The sequence below is a fragment of the Cupressus sempervirens genome, chromosome 1, assembly GCF_028749045.1.
Source record: "Cupressus sempervirens isolate cs-2001-9-10 chromosome 1, ASM2874904v1, whole genome shotgun sequence".
Taxonomy (NCBI): domain Eukaryota; kingdom Viridiplantae; phylum Streptophyta; class Pinopsida; order Cupressales; family Cupressaceae; genus Cupressus; species Cupressus sempervirens.
In genome coordinates, this window is record NC_143118.1 from 818,722,948 (window position 1) to 818,746,157 (window position 23,210).

At 35.5% G+C, this 23,210-nt stretch overlaps 1 protein-coding gene and 1 pseudogene across 2 annotated transcripts; both read left to right on the forward strand.

The window, feature by feature from the left end:
• Window positions 1–1,156: 1,156 nt before the first annotated feature.
• On the forward strand, window positions 1,157–4,647 carry LOC149580384 (pentatricopeptide repeat-containing protein At2g03880, mitochondrial pseudogene; annotated as a pseudogene). The gene is made up of 2 exons (XR_016353525.1): window positions 1,157–3,864; window positions 4,013–4,647. The product of XR_016353525.1 is annotated as a pentatricopeptide repeat-containing protein At2g03880, mitochondrial pseudogene (transcript).
• A 5,348-nt stretch (window positions 4,648–9,995) lies between these two features.
• LOC149580385 (uncharacterized) lies at window positions 9,996–10,412 on the forward strand. The gene has a single exon (XM_089804359.1). It carries the CDS (start codon window positions 9,996–9,998, stop codon window positions 10,410–10,412), a length of 417 nt encoding a protein of 138 aa, XP_089660485.1.
• Window positions 10,413–23,210: the final 12,798 nt, after the last annotated feature.

Here is a 23,210-nt window from a genome sequence, read left to right on the forward strand (position 1 = left end):
TACTCTCTATTTTTTTAAGAAGCTCCCTATGAAACCGTAATTGTTGAAAGCTTCGCAATAACAAAAAGAGACACAATGTGTCAAAATTCCTGCCAATAATTGGAAAAGAAGGAAAATAGAGATTTATATATAGAAAGGAAAGATAGAAAGAGAGCTAAAAGAGAGAATGATATGTTATTATAATGAAAAGTAAATGTAGAATGATAGAGAGAGTTGAAGAGAATTGAAAAAATATTAATAATTATATTATTTTAAGAAATATATAAATAACAATCGAAATTATATTTCTATGAATGAACTAATCATTTTTACCAATTCAATTATAAGTTGAAATATTTAATTTTTAAAAATAAATTGTTGAATACTTAATTCAAACTACCAAAATATCTAATAAGTTTGAGGAGTAATATTAGTTTAACAATTTGTAAAATAGTATAAAAAAAATTAGAGCAAGATTGTAAAATAGTAGTTAGTAAAACACAGTGTAAATTTAAAGAAATAACATTTTACAATTGACAAAAATAAACATCAATTATTTAAAATAAGAAATATTTTACCAATTAATTATAAGTTGAAATATTTAATTTTTAAAAATAAATTGTTGATTACTTAATTCAAACTACCAAAATATCTAGTAAGTTTGAGGAGTAGTATTAGTTTAACAATTTGTAAAATAGTATTAAAAAAATTAAAGCAAGATTGTAAAATAGTAGTTAGTAAAACACAGTGTAAATTTAAAGAAATAGCATTTTACAATTGACAAAAATAAAAATCAATTATTTAAAATAAGAAATATAAAATATTTGAAAAATAAGTTGTGATAATTAATATTGATTAGACATTCATTTTTGTTCAAAGTGGTGTGAGGTGGAACATAAAAATATTACTTTTTTGAAAATGTAATGCACTTGTCACAAATGAAAAAAATTAAAGTTGTAATTAATGCATTTATTAACGCATGATAGAGTTGTTAGAAAATATTTGTATCTTTGTTAGAGAAAATTGAACCTACCAAAAATAGAATTGTCCAATAGAATGAATGAAAAATATGATTTATAAAATAATGAAAATTTAGGAAAAAATATGATCATTTAAAATTCTTTTAATTTTTAAAACCTACCTGATTACTCAATTTAATTGAAAAATTGAATTGAATGAAAGCAATAGCTTTGGCAGCAACCGAGGCAGTGTGGAAATCTAAACCCATTTGGGAGATGGCGGGTTGTAGATTGCGAAAGATGGTAAAACACTCTTGCCTCTGCATACATAAATTTAATATACATTCAGCAGGCAGTGAATGAGGGAAACATAAAACTGTTATACAAATCAACACATTAAAATGTCTATTGGTTTAATAAACTATGATGAAGAAAAATATCCTCTTCAACCTGCACCAATTTTCTCCTGTAAGCCACAGCCGGGCAGGGAAAACACACTCAAATGCAGATTCTTACGTTGCTTGCCAAAATGTGATTTTTCGATGTAAACATGGTGAGCTAAAGACGGCCATGGACAGCTTATATCTAAAACACCAGGTCAGTAATATACATATGTATAAATCGCTTCTGCAAACATGCATAATCATGAAATCTCTTGCAGAGGGAAGAAGGGTTCATGCACACATGATAAAAACTGGATTTCATTTAGGTGCTTTTTTGCAAACGAAGCTTGTAATAATGTATGCAAAATGTGGTAGTTTGAAGTCTGCACGCAAGTTGTTTGACAAAATGAGCGATCGAACTCTTGCGTCTTTTAATGTTTTGATCACAGGGTATGCACAAACTCGAAGAATTGAGGATGCACGACGACTATTTGACCAAATGACTCAACGAGATGTGGTATCTTGGAGTGCCATGGTGGCGGGATATGCTCAGAATGGGAAGCTAGAGGAAGCACGCAATATGTTTGACGACATGCCCGAACGAGATGTGGTGTCGTGGAATGCAATGATTACTGGGTATGCGCAGAAGAAGAACGTCCAAGAGGTCTTTAGTTTATTTTGTGAAATGCAGCGGTCTGGGGCGGAGCCTAATGTGTTCACATTCACGAGTTTGGTGAGTGCGTGTTGTGGTGTTGAAGGATTGCAGGTTCAGGGCCAAGTGATCAAGTCAGGGTTTGATTCTGATGTCGTTGTGGGCAATGCAATTGTCAGCATGTATGTGAGTTTTGGAAATATGGAGGATGCATGCCGCGTCTTTGATAAATTTTGCAACAGAAATGTGGTATCCTGGAACGCTATGATATCTGGATACGTGCAAAACAATAAGATGGTTAATGCAGAGACACTGTTTGACAAAATGCCTGAAAGAAATGTGTTCACTTGGACTATAATGGTTTCGGGATATGCTCAGAATGGAAATATAGAGAAAGCTTGCCAGTTGTTTGACAAGATGCCGGAAAGAAATATTGTCTCCTGGACTGCAATGATTACAGCATATACTCAATCTGGGCGTGGGGATGAAGCCCTGGAACTTTTCTTTGAGATGCAGAGGATGGGCACCAAGCCGAACCAAGCCACTTTTTCCACCGTTCTCAGTGCATGTTCTATTTGCGCTTCTCTCAAGCAGGGTAAGCTAGTTCATCTTGGCATTGTTAAGTCAGATTTGGAATTTGATGTCATCACATGGAGTTCTCTTGTTGACATGTATGCAAAATGTGGCAGCATATGTGATGCATTGCATGTGTTTCGGAAGATGCCACATAGAAATGTAGTTTCGTGGAATGCAATGATTACAGGGTATGCCCAACATGGGCTTGGGAAGGACGCGGTCCGATTGTTTGAAGAAATGTTACTAGTAGGAATGAGGCCAAATAGAGTTACTTTTCTTGGTGTACTCTGTGCATGCAGGCATGCTGGCCTTGTTGACCAAGGATGGCTATATTTTGAATCCATGGGCAAAGATTATTGCGTTGTACCAGGACCTGAGCACTATGCCTGTATGGTTGATCTTTTTGGTAGGGCGGGGCATCTAGATGAGGCACAAGACTTCATTAGTAAGATGCCATTTCAGCCCGATGTGGTTGTCTGGGGTGCTTTACTTGGTGCTTGCAGAATGCATGGAAATATGAAGCTTGGTGAACGAGCAGCCAAAAAGATGTTGGAATTAGAACCGCATCACACCGGGGCTTTTGTTCTTCTTTCCAACATTTATGCTGCAACAGGCCGGTGGGCCGATGTTGAAAGGGTAAGAACAATTATGAATGATAACGGCATAAAAAAGAAAGCGGGATGTAGTTGGATTGAGGTCAAGAACATAAAACATGGATTTCTTGTTGGGGACAAATCACATCCTCAAACTGAAGAGATCTATGCAGCTTTGGACAGGTTGGAAGCGCAGATGAAGGCTGCAGGGTATGCGCCAGATACAGATGTTGTGCTCCATGATGTGGAAGATGAGCAAAAGGAACAATTACTTGGCCACCATAGTGAGAAGCTAGCCATTGCCTTTGGACTTATCAGCACACCTCCTGGGACGCAGCTGCAGATCATTAAGAACCTTCGTGTTTGTGGTGACTGTCACTCTGTTATCAAACTCATTTCAAAAATTGTGGCACGGGAAATTGTTGTCAGAGATACCAATCGCTTTCACCATTTCAAGGATGGGTTTTGTTCTTGTTCTGATTACTGGTGAGATTCATGCTGGCTTTTCTTCATGGGTTTCCACTCAGTGTGCTTGGGCACTGCTATTACATTGTGCGGCCAGGTTTTTTGACTGGGCACTGCCATTACAAAATTGCAAAAGGAAGATTATTTTTGGAGTGGCTAAGATAGTTTGGCAAGCTTTCCTCAAAAGAGAATTGGATGAGAAGCCATTGTGAGGGTTCAATTGCTTACTATTTCAATGATGATACAAGGATACAAAGGTTAAGATCATCAGAATTCCAGGTCTCCTGGGGACGCCATAAAACTTAAGCGTCTGCCATAAGCTCTCGTTTCTTAGGTTTTTGTTACCATTTTCTGGTTTGACAGCTTGGATAAAACAAAAATTAATCAGATGTTTTGTCTGCGCAGGGTCAAAGGAGGGAAATAGCTCTTGACGTTGCATCATAAACCCACGGAGTGAAGTAAATGCTAACACATGTTGGATGTGGATGAACACAAGGTAAATTTTAAAGCAACATCAAGGAATTGTCACATTCTTGGATGTGATAGTTATGTGTTTATCTAGAGGTACATCAATTACATTCACCATTGGAGCAAATTATGTGAAGTTGAAGTATCACAGGCAAAATATCTGGAGTGCCTTTCGCAAGGGTTTGTTTATTGTATATCTGACCTGGCTACCTTTGCTCCATGAAATTGTACTTCTGATTTCGACCATAATATGACCTTGGTACAGATGGATGCCAAAAAAATCCGAACGTGCCTTCTGTTATTTAGAAATCGACTCTCTCGTCAGGTTCTAACCCTGGTTCCAACTTTCTAATATCTCCTACTTATCAATTGAGTGCTATTATGCAGTTTCCAGAAGGGAAATGATAGGGGCACTGAAGTTCAATCCAGTTATTGTTATAATGAGAACTGTTCAGAAAAATTTTGAAAAACCTTGGCGTGCAATAAAGTGAGAGAACTTATAAATGCAGTAAGCATAAACCAATTTGTAATAAATTACATAAATTCATATCTACAACATTATATATTTTATAGCTTGCACAAGTATAATTTATTCTTCAAGTTTCATCCACATATATAACGTTTCATCCACATATATAACATTTATGTATATATAACGTTTGCACCACTCACTGCATTTTGACACATTAGCTATAAAAAATATTAATAAATTAATATTTTATTATTTGTTTCGAAAGCTCTTTCACCATTAATGTGTAGATATTTAGTTTTAAAGTAATTTGCTTCTCACGAATCGCAAAGGGATTTCGAGGACAATCTGGATGGTAGTGGGACCATTGGTGTCAATGGCGAGATTTTTGCTGAAACAGCTGCTTTGGATAGTGGTGGCTCTGTTGGTGGTCCTCGGAAGGGCGGTCAGATGCTGACAGATGAAACCCTGTTGAGTTGGAAGAATGCGCTTGTTGGCCCCTCGAAGACCAATGTCCTTATGGAGGCTACCAAGATTTCCCATGGCCTAAATGGCCCTGTGATATCCCTCCCGGATTGTTTGGTGGATAGTATGACATCTAGTCTTAAACTATGTGTTGTTGGCAGATTTGTGGCATTTCAACCTACTATTGAGATGGTGCCCAAATGGGTCAGTCAGAGATGGAAGGTCAGGGGTAGTGTTGGTGTCTCTGCAATGCCTAGCGGCCTTTTCTGTTTTAAGTTCACTTCGGAGGAGGAGATCAACCTCATTCTCTCTAGTACTTGGTATTATGGGAAGCATTGTCTTGCCTTGACTAAATGGCATCCAAGCTTTGATGCTTGTGCTGATTTGAACAAACTTGCCCCATTTTGGGTTAGACTACCAGGTCTGTCGCTGGAATTTTGGAATGATAAGATCCTAAAGTGGGTGGGGAATTCCTTTGGTCATTTTGTCATAGCGGACAAGGTGACAATGCAAAAAATGTGGCTGATTTATGCAAGGTTCTGTGTGAATGTTGCTTTAAACTGAGCACTCCCCACTGTGGTTACTTTGAAGACTAAATGGGGAGAGAGAATACAACCCATAGAATATGAGAATGCGGGCCGGTTCTACCAAAAATGTGGTCACTTTGGACACCTTATTGTGGATTGTAAGATCCAATTGCAGAAAGACAAGTAGAAGGAGGGCTCTCCAGGTATTGTTATGGAAGCCTTGGGGGAATCTTCTGATGCCCCAAAGTAGGTTGTTCATTCTATGGAGATTCCCCTAGTGCTTTCCACTCCAGAAAATAATGTCCCTAGGGAGGGAGTAGCTTTGGAGGATAAAAAGAAAATGGATGAATGCCCCTTTAGAAGGGAATTAGAGAAACTCTTGAGTTCACCCATGAGGGGGCCTGGAGATGGTACATTGTTGGAGGAAGGTGAAATTGTGACTCCCCACCCTCTTTCTGGTTCCCCAACAATTCAGGGAGGTGACAGCTAGTAGGATATGATAGTTGTAGGAGGTGATACTCAGGAGAGAGTGAGTACCCCATCAAACGATGGTTAAAGCTTCCCCAACGGAGATTGCAACAAAAGTGATGGAAAGCATTGATAAGGCTGAGAAGGAGCTTAGCCCTACCTCACTACATGATGAGGATAATGGGGAATGGGAGGTTCAGAAAAAGAAGAGGAGGGGGGGGAAAAAACCAGATGTAGGAGCCAGTGGGATAGCTGGAAGACCATCTAGCAGAGCAACCAAGACAAAGCAAGTAGTGAGGGATGTGGCCAGTGGGAAGCAACTTACACTGGAGACAGTTACTAAAGGTATGAAATGAAATTCCTCTCTTGGAATTTGAGGGGGTTAAATAACCCCAGAAGCAATATGTTCTGAAACAATGCATATTTCAGGAAAAAGTTGACTATGTTTTAATACAAGAAACTAAAATGTCTAGTGCTAGTTTTGATAAAATAGTTAGTCATATCTAGCCGGGTGTTGAGTATCTCCATAGGGATTTTGATGGTGCCTCGGGAGGCATTGCTACTATGTGGAATCCGAATTCCATGAAGGGCACTGAGGTTTGGAAGGATAAATTTTTTATATTCATTGATTTCCATTCTAGCACTCATTGTTGGGGGTTGATCAGCATCTATGCTTCTAATAGCAAATTAGGAAGGAACGATACGTATGATGAATTGGCTAGGATTGCTAAAACTATGAAGGATAAACAAATGATGTATATGGGAGACTTTAATACCCCTCCTGTATCATTCGGAGAAATTGGGTGGAAACAGGGACTGCCTAGAAAGCTTGCAAGACCTTAATGATTTTACGAGCATAATGGATTTGATAGATGTGGAAATGAGAGGGAACCCATATACTTGGACTAATAACAGAAAGGGAAAGGACCTTATTCAGGTCAGATTGGATAGGTTACTGGTGACAGGGAACTGGAATAGACTTGGGAACTCTCATCTTGAGAATCTTACTAGAATTGCTTCAAATCATTCCCCTATAATCTTCTTGTGGGAGGATGGTGTGAAAAGTGGGCCGAAACCTTTTAGATATGAAATTATGTGGCAATCTCACCTAGAATTCAAAGAGCGAGTTCAAGACTGGTGGAATATTAGGATTGATGGTACTGTGATGTACAGACTGACCCAAAAACTTGACCACATAAGGAGGAATGTGAAGAGTTGGGCAAAGGATTCATTTGGCGACCTATTCAAAACTAAGGGTGATGTGGAGGAAAAGCTTAAAAAAATCCAAGGGGAGATTGCTGAATGGATGAACCTAGACTATGCAACTCAAGAAGAGGAGTATAGAAAAAAGTGGAAGGATATTCTCTTGAGGGAGGAAATTTTCTGGAAACAAAGATCAAGAATTCAGTGGCTTAAAGGAGGAGATAAGAACACAACTTTCTTTCATAGGTCAACCTCTAACCATAAAAGAAGAAATACTATCGTTAGGCTGGATGGGGAAGGGGGAAGGGTCTTTAAGGACGAGGAGGAGATGGGAAAACATGTGGTGGAATACTTTAGCAAGGCTTATGTCAAGGACAATAAGGCTGCGAATTCGATGATCAAAAGAAGTTTGATTAATACGTTCCATAGGTTCTAGGAAAGGAGGAGAACAACCATATTCTTGGCAATATCACGGAGGAGGAGATGAAATGCACGGTGTTCTCTATGAAAGCTTATAAGGCCCCGGGCCCGTATGGGTTCCCCCTCTGCATTCTTTTAGCATTTCTAAGAGGTTGTTAAACTTGAATTGGTCTGGGCTACTAGAGATTTTTTCAAAACATGTAAGATGTTAAAAAGGATCAATAAGACCTTTATTGCATTAGTGCCTAAAATCCCCACACCAATGTGCCTGTTGGATTTTAGACCCATCAATTTATGTAACACTATTTATAAGATATTTGCTAAAGTCTTGGTGAACAGAATAAAGCCTTTTTTGGAAAGAATAATCGACAGTCCACATAAAGGATTTGTTCCAGGAAGACAGATTCTAGATGTGGCTATAACCACACATGATGTTATTCACTCAATGGAGAAAAACAAAAAACTGGGGATGGCATTCAAATTGGATATCTCCAAGGCTTATGATAAGGTTAAGTGGGATTTCCTTTTTGAGGTGCTTGAAAGAGTGGGGTTTAGTAACAAAGTAATAAACCTAATCAAAGTGATGGTTGGCCCAGTTCAATATTCTGTCCTCGTAAATGGTTCTCCTTGGGGCAACTTTGGGGTGGAGAAAGGACTAAGGCAGGGTGACCCACTCTCCCTACCTCTTCATTATGATTGCTAAAGTTCTAGGGAGGTCTTTCTATAAACTTGTGAATACTAGTTGTGTTAAAGGGGTTAAGCCGACTACTATAGCAAATACTGAAGTCCTACAACAATTTGTTGATGACACATTCCTATTTGGATAATCTTCAGTTATAGAGGCTTAAGCTTGGAAGACTATTCTACACAATTATGAAGAAAGCTCAGGTCAACAAGTCAATTATCATAAGAGTAATATTTATTTCTTTAATACTGATGCCTCATTACAAAGGAGGATAAGAAATATTTTGGAATGTCAATCTGCCAGCCTCCCGAATACTTACTTGGGATTACCACTAACCACTAAGGAAGTGACTAATGATTTCTGGAATACGACAGTGGAGAGAATTCTGAGGAAACTTGCAGGATGGAAAGGGAAGATACTAAGCAATGCTGGAAAGCTATAGTTAATTTCAGCGGCTCTTCAGGGTATCTCCATTTATTTCCTGTCCCTATTCAAAATTAACCAAAACATGGCAGAGAAGATTGAGAAGATACAAAGGAACTTCCTATGGTCAAGGAAAGAGGAGAAAAATAAAGTGAGTCTAGTCAAGTGGAAGGAGGTGTGCAAACCAAAGAACAAGGGGGGGCTAGGAGTGAGAAGACTTTGAGACCTTAATAATGCTCTACTCACGAAGATTGGCTGTAGATTAGGGGAAGACAATACGGTTGGGGTAAAACTATGAAAGCTAAATATCTATCAAATTCCCCTTTCAATTGGAATCTATTTAATAATGACCTCCCAAGAGGGTCTAAAATTTGGATGAATATAGTCAGAAGTAGAGGATTGTTATGGGAAGGGACAAGGTGGATTGTGGGTAATGGTTTTATTATTAGATTCTGGGAAGACAAGTGGATGGGAGGGAAATCGCTGGTCTTCAAAAAATTTAGAAGGTTAATGGAGTTGCTTAAAGAAGATGTGGGAAGTAGAGTTGGAGATTATATTGATCAGGGGAGGAAGTGGAGGAAGCTTGTTAAGGAAACTTACTCTCAAGAGGACATTCAACTTCGCAAGGAATTAGAAGAATTGATTGGGGAACAGAGAATCCCTATACTTTTCGAGGAGTATACCATGGCTTGGGATTTAACTCCAAGTGGTAGTTTCATTGTTAAATCGGCTTACATACACTTATTTAGCAAGGACCTCTGCTCGTAATTGTGGAGTAAGGTTTGGATTAGTAACCTGATTCCTAAAATTAATTTCTTTTGGTGGACAACTCAACATGGCAAAATTTTAACATTGGACAATTTGAAAAGAAGAGGTTTTTATATTACTAACCGTTGTTGTCTCTGCAAGGAAAAGGAGGAAACCATAACTCACCTATTTTTGGAATGCTAGTTTGCCTTAGAGATCTGGAGTAGGGTCTAGGAGAGATTTGGATTAAACTAGGTTATGAATGACAATTTGGGACAATTTGTGGAGAATTGGAGCTGTCCCTTTGCTCACCCTAGATCGAATTCGCTGTGGAAGAAGGTTCCACCATATGTGTGCTGGCACATATGGAAAGAAAGAAATAAAAAAATATTTAGGGAGGAGAATAAATCGGTGGAGGTGGTCTTTGGAATAATGGAGAAATTGTCAAAGGAGAATTTAAGAGTGGCTAGATGTAAGATGCCAAAGGAGGAACCAAGTAGACAAGAATGACTAATGGCTGAAAAATGGGGCTGTCATGAGGATTTTTTCCTATTTGATAACTCAAAAGTGATGAAGAGACAAAAAATGAAATGGAGACCATCCACCCTTTCACATTTTAAATTGAATTTCGATGGCGCTGCCAGAGGAGGAATAGGAGCGGTGGGAGGAGTGCTGCAGGACAAGAATGATGCATTGTTGGTCTATGCTGGGAAAGTGGGAAATGGAAGCAATAATCTGGTCGAGGCAATGGCATTGTTATGGGGCCTTCAACTGATTAGGGAAATGCAAATTAAGGAAATAATAATTGAGGGGGATTCCAAATTAATCATTGATATGGTCAAGGGAGCTGCCCAACCAGGATGGAATATTCGAAATATCATAATGGATATTAAGAAAATATTAGAAGGGATAGAAAGTGTCCACTTGTAGCATATTTATAGGGAGGGGAATAAGGTGGCAGATGTGGCAGCTGCTGAGGGGTTTAAAACCACGACAATCATGTGCTAGAGGGATATGGCTGATCTCAATGACGATATTATGTCATTGATAACCAAGGAAAGAGGCGGGAATATTATTCAATTATGATTATTAAATTTAGAGTTAGGACCAAATTTGGCAATTTTGTGATGATGTCCGCTAAATTTAACAAAGCCCTATTGGGAATGAGGAGACGTGGCCATATAAACAAAATAAGGAGTGAATGCAAATTAAGAGGGATGTCATTTCATAATATGGAAACACATCGCAGATTTCAAATTACACCCCATTTAAAAGTACAAAGGATATCATTTATCAGGCTGTCAGAGATTTTCAGGGTGTGAAAATAATGATGCTATGTAATCACGAATCCCACAATAATTTTGCTTAAGGCGAATAGTAGTTGCAGAGATATCGCAAAAGAGGAAGTTCAAATGCTCATTACTGAAGAAGGGGAGGTAGAAATTGGCAGAATTGAGATGGGTGGGGACCTGTATAGGATGGAGCCCACGAAGATTGAGAACTTCAAAGATAGGATGGCCACCTGGTTTTTGCTGAAAGAAGGGTGTTTTTTGCCCTACATGCAGTTGATGGTGGGGTACGACGAGAATTGTGCCCTCCAATTTGTCAATGGGTGGAATGATAGAAAGGTCACCATCAATGGAATCACCTTCCAAGTGAATAAGGAAGTGATTGCCATGGCGACTGGCCTTTCAATGAGGGGGAAAAATGGGAAAAGGTCACTAAAACTGATGACAAGGCCAACATGAACAATTTCTTTGCGGAAGATGAGGAGTCGGTTCGATATAGAGGAGGGTTTAAAAGGGACAAGCTGCCAGCCCCATGGGACGATGTGTGCTTGGTTCTCATGAGATATCTGATGCTAGAGGGCAGGTTCAGTGTCTGTTACTACTACCATTTCCCTTTGTTAAAACATTTTAGAAATAGGGATTTCATTTTTGTCTCGTTTTATCTTCTGCATTCTCTTGAGGATATGGTTGCAGATATTAGGGAAAAGAGAAGTAAAGGGCAAAACTATACCATAATCCATCAAGGCCTAATTTTCTGCCTCTACCAGTTTCACCTTGCCCTGTGTCCCTCGAGGGTGGTGGTGGTTGACAACCAGTGCCACTGCCAGAATTCACTCCCCAACACTAGTACTGGTACCAAAATTCACACCTCCTGCCTCTCCCCTTGCAAGGAAAACAAGAAAAAGAAAAAAACTGATACAATTGTGGAGCAAAAGGGTAATAAGAAGATAAAAGTTGAAAAACCCATAGAGGTGGATTCAAAGGATTCAGAGGAGGCTAGAGGTAAAGCAAGGAGGAGATCTGGAAGACTTACCCAATCCCAGGCAAGGCATAAACAAAAATCCAACAGATTCAGGGTGGAGGAGGTTGAGGAGGAAAACTCAAAAAATAATAAAGAAGAAAGGGAGGAGGAAGAAGGAGGTAAGGAGTAGGTGGAAAGAAGTATAAACTCGGAAGATAATTCTGTTGATAATGCACAGGCTCAGTTTTCTGCTGGTAATGTTGATACCACAGAGGTTACACATGTGTCTGCAAGCTTTTTCCTCCAGCCCATAACCTTCTGTGAAGAAAGCAGTAAAATGGATACCTCCCCCATAACCATTTCATCTTCAGCTAAGGAAAATTGTAAGGTTTTTACTAATCCTAAGGTTTTGCAGGATAAAATCCAAGTCTAGAATACCAAGGAGGAAACAAGGAAGATTGAAATGGAAACCAAGGAAGAGACTGAGGAGCAGGTGGAGTAGTATGCCAAGATGGAAAAGAGGGTTAAAGTTTTAGAGGAAGGGTTCTTTACCTTCTCTAAATTTAACTTCAAAGTCACCCACGCTGCGACCACCAGCCTCCAGCTGCTGGCACGGGAAAAGGAGGATACTGGAATGGATATGGAGGACCATAAGCTGCTCTTTAAATTCCTTGCTAATGATTGGTCTCAGATTCTGCTGGCTGCGAAGGGGAAGGAGAAAAAAGAAATTTAAGATTTTTAGTCTAATGGAATCCTTAGATCCAAGACTTTTATGTTTATCTGCTATTTTTGGTTTTGCTGGTATTCAGCTGTAATTAAGACTTGGTGTTGGCCTATTCTGCCAACCGTTATCTGGTTGAACTTTTGTAGCATTAGATCTTCTGGACTTTTTAGTTTAGTTGTTCCTAGTATTATGTTGTTTAGTTTCTAGTTGAAGACTCTTTGGCTTTTCAATGTTTTAGATAGTTTTTTGCTTGCTAGTGGACATTGTTGGTAATGTGCTGGTTACTAGCTTTTTGCTTGTAAGGGCCGACCCCCTAGTTTTAGTCGCTTTTTATTTCAAAAACATTTATGTATAGTAAATAAATATTATTTCACACATATTTCCACTTTATTCCACAATTTTTCATATGTTATCTCTCACTTTTACCTCTTTATGTCTTTTCATAATAACTCTAATTATAACATTCCTATAAAATTGTCTTTTATAGGAATGTTATAACATTCCACTAAAAGACCTCATAATTCAAGGAATTGCACTAGCTATTAAATGGATAGCAAAAGCTACACAAGGCAGTGAACCTTAGAAGATTATGGTAAGGAATAATATGTCAATAGCAATTCCTTGTCATGCAAAATCCTAGATAGGCTTGAACATTAATGACATTCCGACAATTAAATGTAATATCATAGTGGAAGGGTTGTTATGTCTTCAAATCCTTATGGAAAAATTGGAGTCATGTTAAGCACTTGATTGAAGGTGACAATATTTTTGAGCAAAATTATATGATATATAGGTATAGATTAATTTGGTGGAGCCTAAAACACGACGAGAAACTCTGGCACCTTTTAAAGATATTTTGCTAAAAAGTGGGCCTCTAAGGGCATCAAGAACCTCCACAACATTTTGTAACATGGAAATCTCATCATTAATGGGGAAATTTGATATTCCTACTACTCATTGGAGAGCATACTCTTCTTTGAAGGAAGCTTGTTGCTATCTTAATCTCCCTAGATTATGTTGTATTGTTGATAATTATTCCTCCTTGCCCAAGTGGCTTGATTCCTCCTCCTTGCACGTGGTCAAATCCAAATGTCTTTACTCCTTGCTAACCTACAACCTTGATATTATTGAACATATGAATAACATATGAAACTTGAACTTTGATTTTTGGAAATATTTCTAACAACAACTAGTATTGTAATGCCTTTCAGTCTTTTTTTATTATGCTCTTTACTTTATTAAATCGGGAAGCTTAGGAATAATGATATATTTAATGAAAAATGCAAGGTATCTTCTTAGGTCTATGTGGGGACTCATATTCTAATATTACTATGCATGTTACAACAATCTTCAAGTTGAAAGAAAACAAGTTTTTGAAACTTTAAAGGGAGAGAAAAACATAAGTGGAAAAGAAAGAGTTGGCTTATGGCTACACAACTGTGAAAGAAAAAGATGAGTTTGATATTACCTTGGCTAAATTCATCCAACAACTAAAGGAAGAAGGAAGATGGAGGATCACAAACCTATTGGGAAGGGGAGAAGTAGGACCCTCTTCTAATGTTGCGCATACAACTAATCAAATTAGGGGCCTCATGAGCACATTATGTCCTATTGTTTATCTTAGCACCTCCTAATTTGGCTCTAGGTCCAGTAATGATGGCTCTATAGACTTTAGATGGTAGATCTTAGATGACATTTTCCATTGATATATATGTAATCTAATTAGATTGCATATTTTGTTGTGGCATGGGTCTTTGTAAAATGTTTATTTTGTTAATCATGGGGAGGTAACATATTAAATGTCATGGATGCCATAATGTAGATGACTGTTATTTTTATATTGATTATTAATAGAAAATACATGGAGTGAACTTTTGAAGGGGTCTCTAAATAGTATATCTAACCTAGCTACCTTTCGTCCATGAAAGTTCAACTTTTGATCTTGAGCATAACATGACCTTGGAATGGATGGATGGTAAAAAATCCTAATGTGCCTTATGTTATGTTGAAACTGACTCTCTCGTCAGGTTCTAACCCTAGTTCCAACTTCAATAATATCTCCTACTTATCAATCTAATGCTATTATTTAGTTTCCAAAAGGGAAATGATAGGGGTATTAAGTTCAATCTAGTTATTGTTACCATGAGAATTGTTCCCATAAAAACCTTTACTAAAGTTGTTGTAAAACCTTGGTGTGCAATAAACTCAGAGAACCTAAAAATGCAATAAACATAAACCAATTTGTAATAAATTACATACATGCATATCTATAACATTATATATTTTATAGCTTGGTCATTGTATAATTTATTCATCAAGTTTCATACATATATACATATATAACATTTATGTATCAAACTTCCTTATTCTCCCTACCAAAGGTAGGAATACTAATGCATTCATTCAATTCATTTCTCTAATAAAATTGACCAATTAGATTGTAGACTTAAACAAACTTCTATAGTTTATATTTATCTTTTATTTTCAAGATTATATAAATGTCAATTTCTAGAATTCTATTGGGTAATGTTAATTTTGGTAAGGTATAAAATTAATTTCTGTTGAAGATGAAAGGTCAACCTCACAGCTCCCAACAATCACCTGCATGCAAACACCTATCATAGAAAGAGAGAAACAAAAACTATGGAGGCTGGAATCCCCATATCCACAGATGAAACATTTTTGATGAGCAAAAAAAGAAATTTCTATTATCAAAAGTGAATGAATAGATTTACAATTGCCATCCTTATAAAAGGAGAAAGGTAAAACCTAAAAGCTAGAAATCCTAAAGGGATATATCATAAGTTGCATGCTAGTAATTAATAAAAGAACTAATTATTATATGGCTAAATTTTAAATTAAGCAAAATAGAATTAATTAGAAAATATCTAATTACTCAAACACTCCCCCTTAAGATAAACTTAGGGAGTAGCTAAAAACCTAGAAACTACTACTAAAAGTTGATTTTGGTTTCGATAAAAAAAGTTGGATAAGGTACCCAAGCACAACCAAATCTCTGTAAAGAGGAGAAATAAAGAAAAGTACATGGGAAAAACCCTACTCCAAAAAGAGATGAGGAGAACTGGTGAATGAATGAAGAAGTCTCCAAAGTAGGGAATGTCCTAGAAGATAGGAACAAAAGATGATAATGTAGAACACCACTAAAACATGTAGAAGTTGCAAAGCTTTGCCAAAAGTAACTGCTGATCTGAAGATCCCCCACTAAAATAAAAACTTACCAAGTAGAGAAAACTATAATCTACATGAGTACTCTTAGAAGACACTACTCAAATTAGGTGGCACACAAAGGTAAATATTGAACTTGAAGATACAAATGACATGAAACACCAAAGCTTGAAGAGTTGATCAATCAAACATGGAAGATTGCAACTGAAGTAGGAATGAAAATAAGAGTTTCTATATGGTAAATGATCCATCTCATCATGCATAGATACCTAGCCACTGTATCCACCTAGTACATAGGAACACAAATTGAATACATAGCTCACTCCATCAAATTAAGGAAGCATAAGAAACAATAGAAGAAACCCCCCCCCGCCCCCCTAATGCAAACAATGATGAGGTGATAGACAATTGGAATAGTGGGCCAAAAGAACTGCATGTCAAGGAACCACAATCAAGATGCATAAAAAAATACATATGTGTGTACCGAGGGGATCAATCTAAAACATGTATGAGACTAATGTCATGGAAGGAATACTCACTAACAAAGGAAGTTGACAAACAAAGGCAGAACATCAACCCCCATGACACTTTAATCAGAGTAGTGCATGTACAATAAGACATAAGATATAGTGAATCCCAAGAATACAATATCTGCATGAGTGTTCTTAGATGACACTACCCGAATCAAAAGGCAAACCAACGCAAATCAACATAAACAAAAATATGTTTGTAAGAATGCATACGAATGATGTCTACAAAGATCAAAAGAGACATAATGCTGAAACAATAGATAGTACAACCCATGATGAATCATTGGAAGCCACAAAATCGATCCCTAGACTTGAAACAACCAAGATATCCACTATAATGCAAAAATGCAAAAAAAAAAACTAATTAGAATGTACCTAGAAAAACAGCCAGCATCAATGAAAAGAGCTCTAAAAGACCTTTCCAATGATATAAAGAATTCCCAAATTGGAAATTAGATGCCCAAGATGTCTCACTGAGTGCAAAAATGTACCCTTGGCTTTGGTAGTAGGAAAAACCATTAAAAAAGCCAATAAAAAATCATCAAAACTAGAAATTACCTACACCACTGTAACGGGCTTGGAACCAACTTTCTGGCGATATCTCATTCATAGAAATTAGTGTTCGTATGCCCCAGATATCAACAAAAAATCAAAGATAGGTCCAAATAGAGCCTGAGGGGACAACAGGGGTTGTTGATGCAGTGTAGACATGTCATTGACATCAGTGCACGGTGAGCATAAATTTGACAATTATTTGGCCATTGTGGCACAAAAATGCTAGAAAAATGGCCCCTACCAGAAAAAAATCTAGTCACCAGAAACAATACATAGATGATGGAAAAAAGTTCAGTTGCCGAAAAATCTTTGTTACTGGAAAGACTAATGGGCTGATGCTGGAAACAAAATTTTGGTGACCATAATAATAAGGCATGTTTTTAAAATAAAAACCAAATTTGTATGTTAAAAATGCAATACCACATACCACCATTCAAAAATGGGGCCAATGGAATGGTCAATTAAATGCAATCACCGATATCGGAAAAAGATTGCCAAAAGAAATGGTGATCTCAGTTTGTGTGCAGTATGAGAGGTTGATCTGGGGTGAGGACCACTTGGAAGGGCACACTATAGGAGATCGAAGGGCATGTTGTGTGTCATATGAGGGCACCAAATAAAAATTGGCAGAGGTTTAAAAAAAAAGACATATCGCTCACTATCTAAATTGACACTAACTATACCAAATAAAAAATGATGCCAAAATTGCCCCATGCCAAATAGATGCTACGTGTCGAGGCCAAAAAAAATTGGCAGAGACCATGAGACAGTGGGCGCCAAAAATTACATGAACTATCTCTAAAGCGCAGTGTTGGGACTAAGTGTGCCAATCAAAACTAAACAATGTTCCAAATTAAAAAAATTGCATGTCTCCTTTATAAAACATAAAACTTTGGATGGCGCAACTTGGTGCAACTAGGAGATGCTGACTGGGCTGAAGGGATGGGAGTACCCTGCATCAGCACACATGAGGTACCAACAAAGTGTGTGCTTTAGTTAGTGCGACCCAATAAATAGCTTGGGCAAAGGTTGGAAGTATGGTGCCTATAGGTACACGCAAGGTACCATGAAAAAAGTGCACAAATCATATGTGCCCCTCTTTGTAAATGCTCCCCACTTTTTACATGCCCTTATTTTTTTTTTTTGATTCAAATAAAAAAAGGCTAGTCTACCAATTATTTTTTTGAAACATAAATAAAAAATCACTGCCTTTCAAATCATGCCCAAGTTAAACAACCTAGGTGCAATTTTTTTTTGCCTTAGATTTTAATAGTGTCCAAACTCGATAAATTTTATACTGAAATGAGGGCTTTCGAGCACTCTAAGCTCAACAATGATGTCCATTTGGGCTCAAAGTGCTCTTAAAAATAGCCCCAAGATCCAATACAAAAAACCTCTAAAAGCTCAGATCTAAAAACTGTTACCAAACCTCTCAAAACCAAAAGAATAACATAAATATCTGGAGCTTTGATACCATGTTGAAGTTGATGAAAGATCAATCTTATAGCTGCCAAGAATCACCTAAATGCAAACACCTATCATAGATGAGACATTCTTGATGAGCAAAAAGAGAAATTGTTATTATCAAAAGTGAATGAATAGATTTACAATTACTATCCTTATAAAAGAGACAGGTAAAACCTAAAAGTTAGAAACCCTAAAGGGCAATATCCTAGGTTGAATGATAATAATTAATAAAATAATTAATTATTATATACCTAAAGTTTAGCTTAAGAAAAATAGAGTTAATTAGAAAATATCTAATTGCTCTAACAAATTTCCATAACAAAAAAAATAGATTTTTCAAAACTTTTATCTTTCTTTCTTTTTTTAATTTTTTTTATCAATACCTTACCTTCTTTATCCTATCTCATAATGCTGCTAGAATCCATCAGCACCAATCCTATATGATTTTGTTAACACCAGGGATTGATATTTATTGATACAAAGTAGGTGATTGTCCAATTGATTGGGTTAACTAATTTTATTTTTTATAAAACTCAATTTTACTCAACAAAAATAATTGATTATAATCTCTATGATTTGAGTAGCTTTACACTTGTCTATCTTCATACGAGAATTACATATCTTTGCGATGCCAACGATTATAATATTTAATTGATATAGGTGGGAGATGAATTAGTTTAATACATTCTTTTCCCCTCCATCCCCTATTCTCTTATAATTTATTACAATGAAATAAATTTTCAATATATATATATTTTAAATATAATTAAACTTATATTTTATATGTTACTGATTAGATTTAATTATTTTGTATAGATATTTTTTTAATACAACAATATTAGATTTCTATTGAATTTACATAAAAATCTAAAAACAACTTAAAAATGTTGAATAATTTTTTTAGATAATTAAATATTTGTATTTTAAATTTTTTTTTTATATTAGAGTTATTAAATTTTTTTACATAATTAATATTTCACTATGTAAGATTTAATTTTAAAAATTAATGAATTGATAGTAATAGAATTTTAGATTGACATTTTGTTGTAACATATTTGTTTTTATTAATGTAATTTACACCTATTTTTGCAAATTTATTATTTCATATAAAGTTATTTGGTTTGTTTTTATTACTTATCTTGGAAAATTCAATCATATAGTAATAATAGATATCATATATCATTCTTCTTTATAATTTGGAGAATTATGTACACACTTTTGTCTCTTAATATTATCTAGATTTGTCAATGACCATTTTAGAAATAGATTTTACTTTACATAACATTACTACAACTTTACAATTATTGAATATTATAATTAAAAAAAATACTTTTTAAAACCATGATATTTTTTCTTTATTCTTTTCCAACTGTTTATATCATTTTACCTTCACTCGCTGCTATAACACTTCCTAGCTATACTTATTTATTTATTTCTCCCCCTAACATTCTCTCTCCTTCCCCTCTTTATATATAATCACATATCATTCTATTTCTTTTAATTCTCTCTTCATTATTTCCATTTTCATCTTTATATGTCTACTTTACTTCCTCATCAACTATTGGAGGAACTTTGATGCATTGTGTCTCTTGTTTCACACATATTTCTACTTAATTTGATGCCTTTTTCATATTGTCATCTCTCACTTTATCTCGTTATGTTTTTTCAACATATCTTTTCATAATAACTCTAGTTACAACATTCCCATGATATTGTCTTTTATTTTATAATACCTTTTTCTTCTATAGCTTATGCAGACACATTGGAGGCATTTTAAAGACTATTTAGGTAGTTTATAATAGATATACTAGTATATAAATAACCTAAAATAACATGTGTGGTATTCTACAACCCTATATCTTGTTAACACTCGCCCAAAGTCTAAGACATTATCTGGTTCTTAAGACAGCTTAGCTAACCACTTTTATTATTCATGATTAACTTTCTTTGCTTGACTATTCATTGATGTAAGTACACATTTTTAGATTTCTTTGCTTTGCTATTGATTTATGTAAGTAAAAATTTGTAGATTTCCTCTTTATTTTTGTCACATGTTTCTATTGTAATATTTTCTCTTATTCTTTATTTCTTTTATTAAGTAGCACTCCCTTGGTGCCCTTAGCAAAACCCTATTTGACACACTCTATCTCTTCTAAAATATTTGAGCTTTTCTAGATTTCTATCATTTTAAAAATATGATTATTTATGTTTGTATAACCTTTTAAACATACATGATCTTTTCCCGATCTATCAATGCATCTCATTGTATGCATTATTTTTTCCATTTTTTCTATTTCAATACATTTTTTTATAGAATAAGTCCACTAGTACTATAAGGATGGAAATACCAACACATTTTCTTAATGTTGAGAGGCATTCTACAATAATAGAAAGGTGGAGTGGAATGGTGTGAGTGTGTTAATGTTAACATTTATCTTTTCAGGTTAAATTTGACAACCATTTACACATCAAAATTTAAATATTTATTATAAAAATAATTTAATAAACACCACATAATATATTTGCTAAAATTATAAGCTTTGGAGATATAAATAATCAATTTTAAAAAAAAATAAATAGAAAACTTAAGTGAGTGCAATATTTTTTGAGTGTAGGAAATTAAATTTTAATTATTTTATAATAATATATCTTGGCATTTCTTTAGATATATTTATTTAAGACATCTATACTAGTTCCTATGACAATTAGAACATTATATTTGTTGAAGAATTTTTTTTGTACTTGTTTTACTTGTAGCATTCACTTCTTTTCCATTTCGAAGCACTTCATTATTTGCCCTCACACTTAGTTCAATAGGCTCTTCATAAATCATTTTTAAAAATGCTATTTTTCTCATCCTCATATACAATTGTTGGAATTCTTTAGAATAATTTGATTGAAATCTATTCCCTTCGTATCAGTCGATGTATGTGAAATAGGTAATTCATCCCTGTTCGCTTCCTTTGCATTTAGAAAGGGAAGGAAAAAGTCAATTAAATTACGAGAAGCTCCATAAAGTGCTTCTTTAGGAGCTAATGCTCCATTCGTCCATATTTCAAGAAATAGAATTTCTTGTGTCTCATTTTCGCTCCAATAGGAGTGAATACTGTAATTTACATTTTGAACAAGGGCAAAGGCAACATCTATAGGAAAAAATTCATCCTTATAATTGGAATTATTTGGATTTTAAATAATATATCTGCGGTCTTTTTCAATTTGTAATGATATATCTAAGATAATTGGTTTGTTTATGCTAGCTATATGTTGTGTAGTATCAATTATTCTCACAGAAGGTGGTAGTATGATATCTCTAGCGGTTACTTCTTTTGGTCCGACAACATAGATAGATCCTTCTCAAATTCCATACGCATCACTTTGGAGTACAATTTCTTTTAGATTCATCAAAATTTCATGTATTGATTCCTCAATACCTATTGTCGTGGAATATTCGTTTGATATATTGTTAAATTTAGCACGCGTGATACATGTTCCTTCTATTTTTGCGAGTAAAACTCTTCTTATTGCATTGCCTATCATATTAGCTTGACCTTTGCGAAGCAGAGATAAAGTGAAATGACCATAATGAAAACGGTCACTCTTTACTCTGAATTTGACGCACTTCAATTCTGGTATCTTGATTGAGACTGATTTTTTATTGTTATTCATAAAACTTATTTGTAATAAATTATTTTAATAAATTATTGAATCATTTCTTTCTTTTGAATTGAATCATTTCTTTCTCTCGAAATATATTCAATTTTTACACACGTCTCCTTTTGGGAGGTCTACACCCATTATGTGGCACATAAGTTACCTCATAAATATTCTTTATTTTTATACCACTTTGATAAATAGCTCGCAGTGTTGGTTCTTTCCTCGGACCATTGCCATGTAGCATAACTTTTGCTTCTTTCAGAAGACCTTGATTTACTAAGGTATGAACAACATTTTCTGTTGCAATCTGAGCAGCAAATGGTACGTCTTTTTGTACCTTTGAATCCGCAAGAACTGGCAGAAGACCAAGAAACCGCTTGCCCTTGTGTATCTGTAACAGTAACAATGGTATTGCGAAAACTTGTTCGAACACAAATAACTCCTTAGGTTGTATCATAAAAAGAGGGTAATTTCAATTTAAGTTGTATCAATAAAATATTTCCATTTTGGATAAAATCTCCCCATTTTGGGTTGGGGAGTAGGAATCAGTAATGGGTTTAAGCTCCAAAGCTCCTTTAATCTTTATCTCTACATCAATGAAAGGATCATAAGATTAATAACATTAAATTCTGAATAGTGACAGTTCTTGTTGGATATCATAAGTCCACAAGCCTTTTATAGCTTCTTCTATTTCTCGATTAAAACGAATACGACCAACGGTCATTCAAATGTATTTATTAAGTATTTCCCCCAGTCCACATTTTCTTATTCGAAAATGGTCATAGATTTCGTAGAAGGTACCGAAAGATTCATATTGAACTTCGATAGGAAGTTCTTGATTTACTGAATTAATAATAGAGGTACCTATATCTCTCCTCCATCGGAGCCATAAAGGATTGTCTAAATCAATTTGTTTTTGTTCATAAGCTTTAAGTGCATCATCATAGCTATAAAACGAAGGTGAGATGATCTTCTTTTTTGAATTATTCGGGTGGTATCTATTTTCATAAATGCCCTAGTTTTTTTGAATAGTTGATCTATAAAGTCCTAGAAGCATATCTTGAGTCGGTACACAAATAGGGTCTCCTATAGTTGGAGAGATAAGATTGAGATGAGAAAACATAAGTAAACGAGCTTCTACTTGAGCTTCCATAGATAAAGGTACATGAACAGCCATCTGGTCTCCATCAAGGTCTGCATTAAACCCTGTGCAAACCAATGGGTGTAACCAAATGGCACGTTCTTTTATTAAAATGGGTAGAAATGCTTGTATTCCTAATCTATGTAAGGTGGGTGCTCGATTTAACAATATGGGATGTCTTTGGATAGTATGTTTAAGTACGTTCCATATAATAGGTTTCC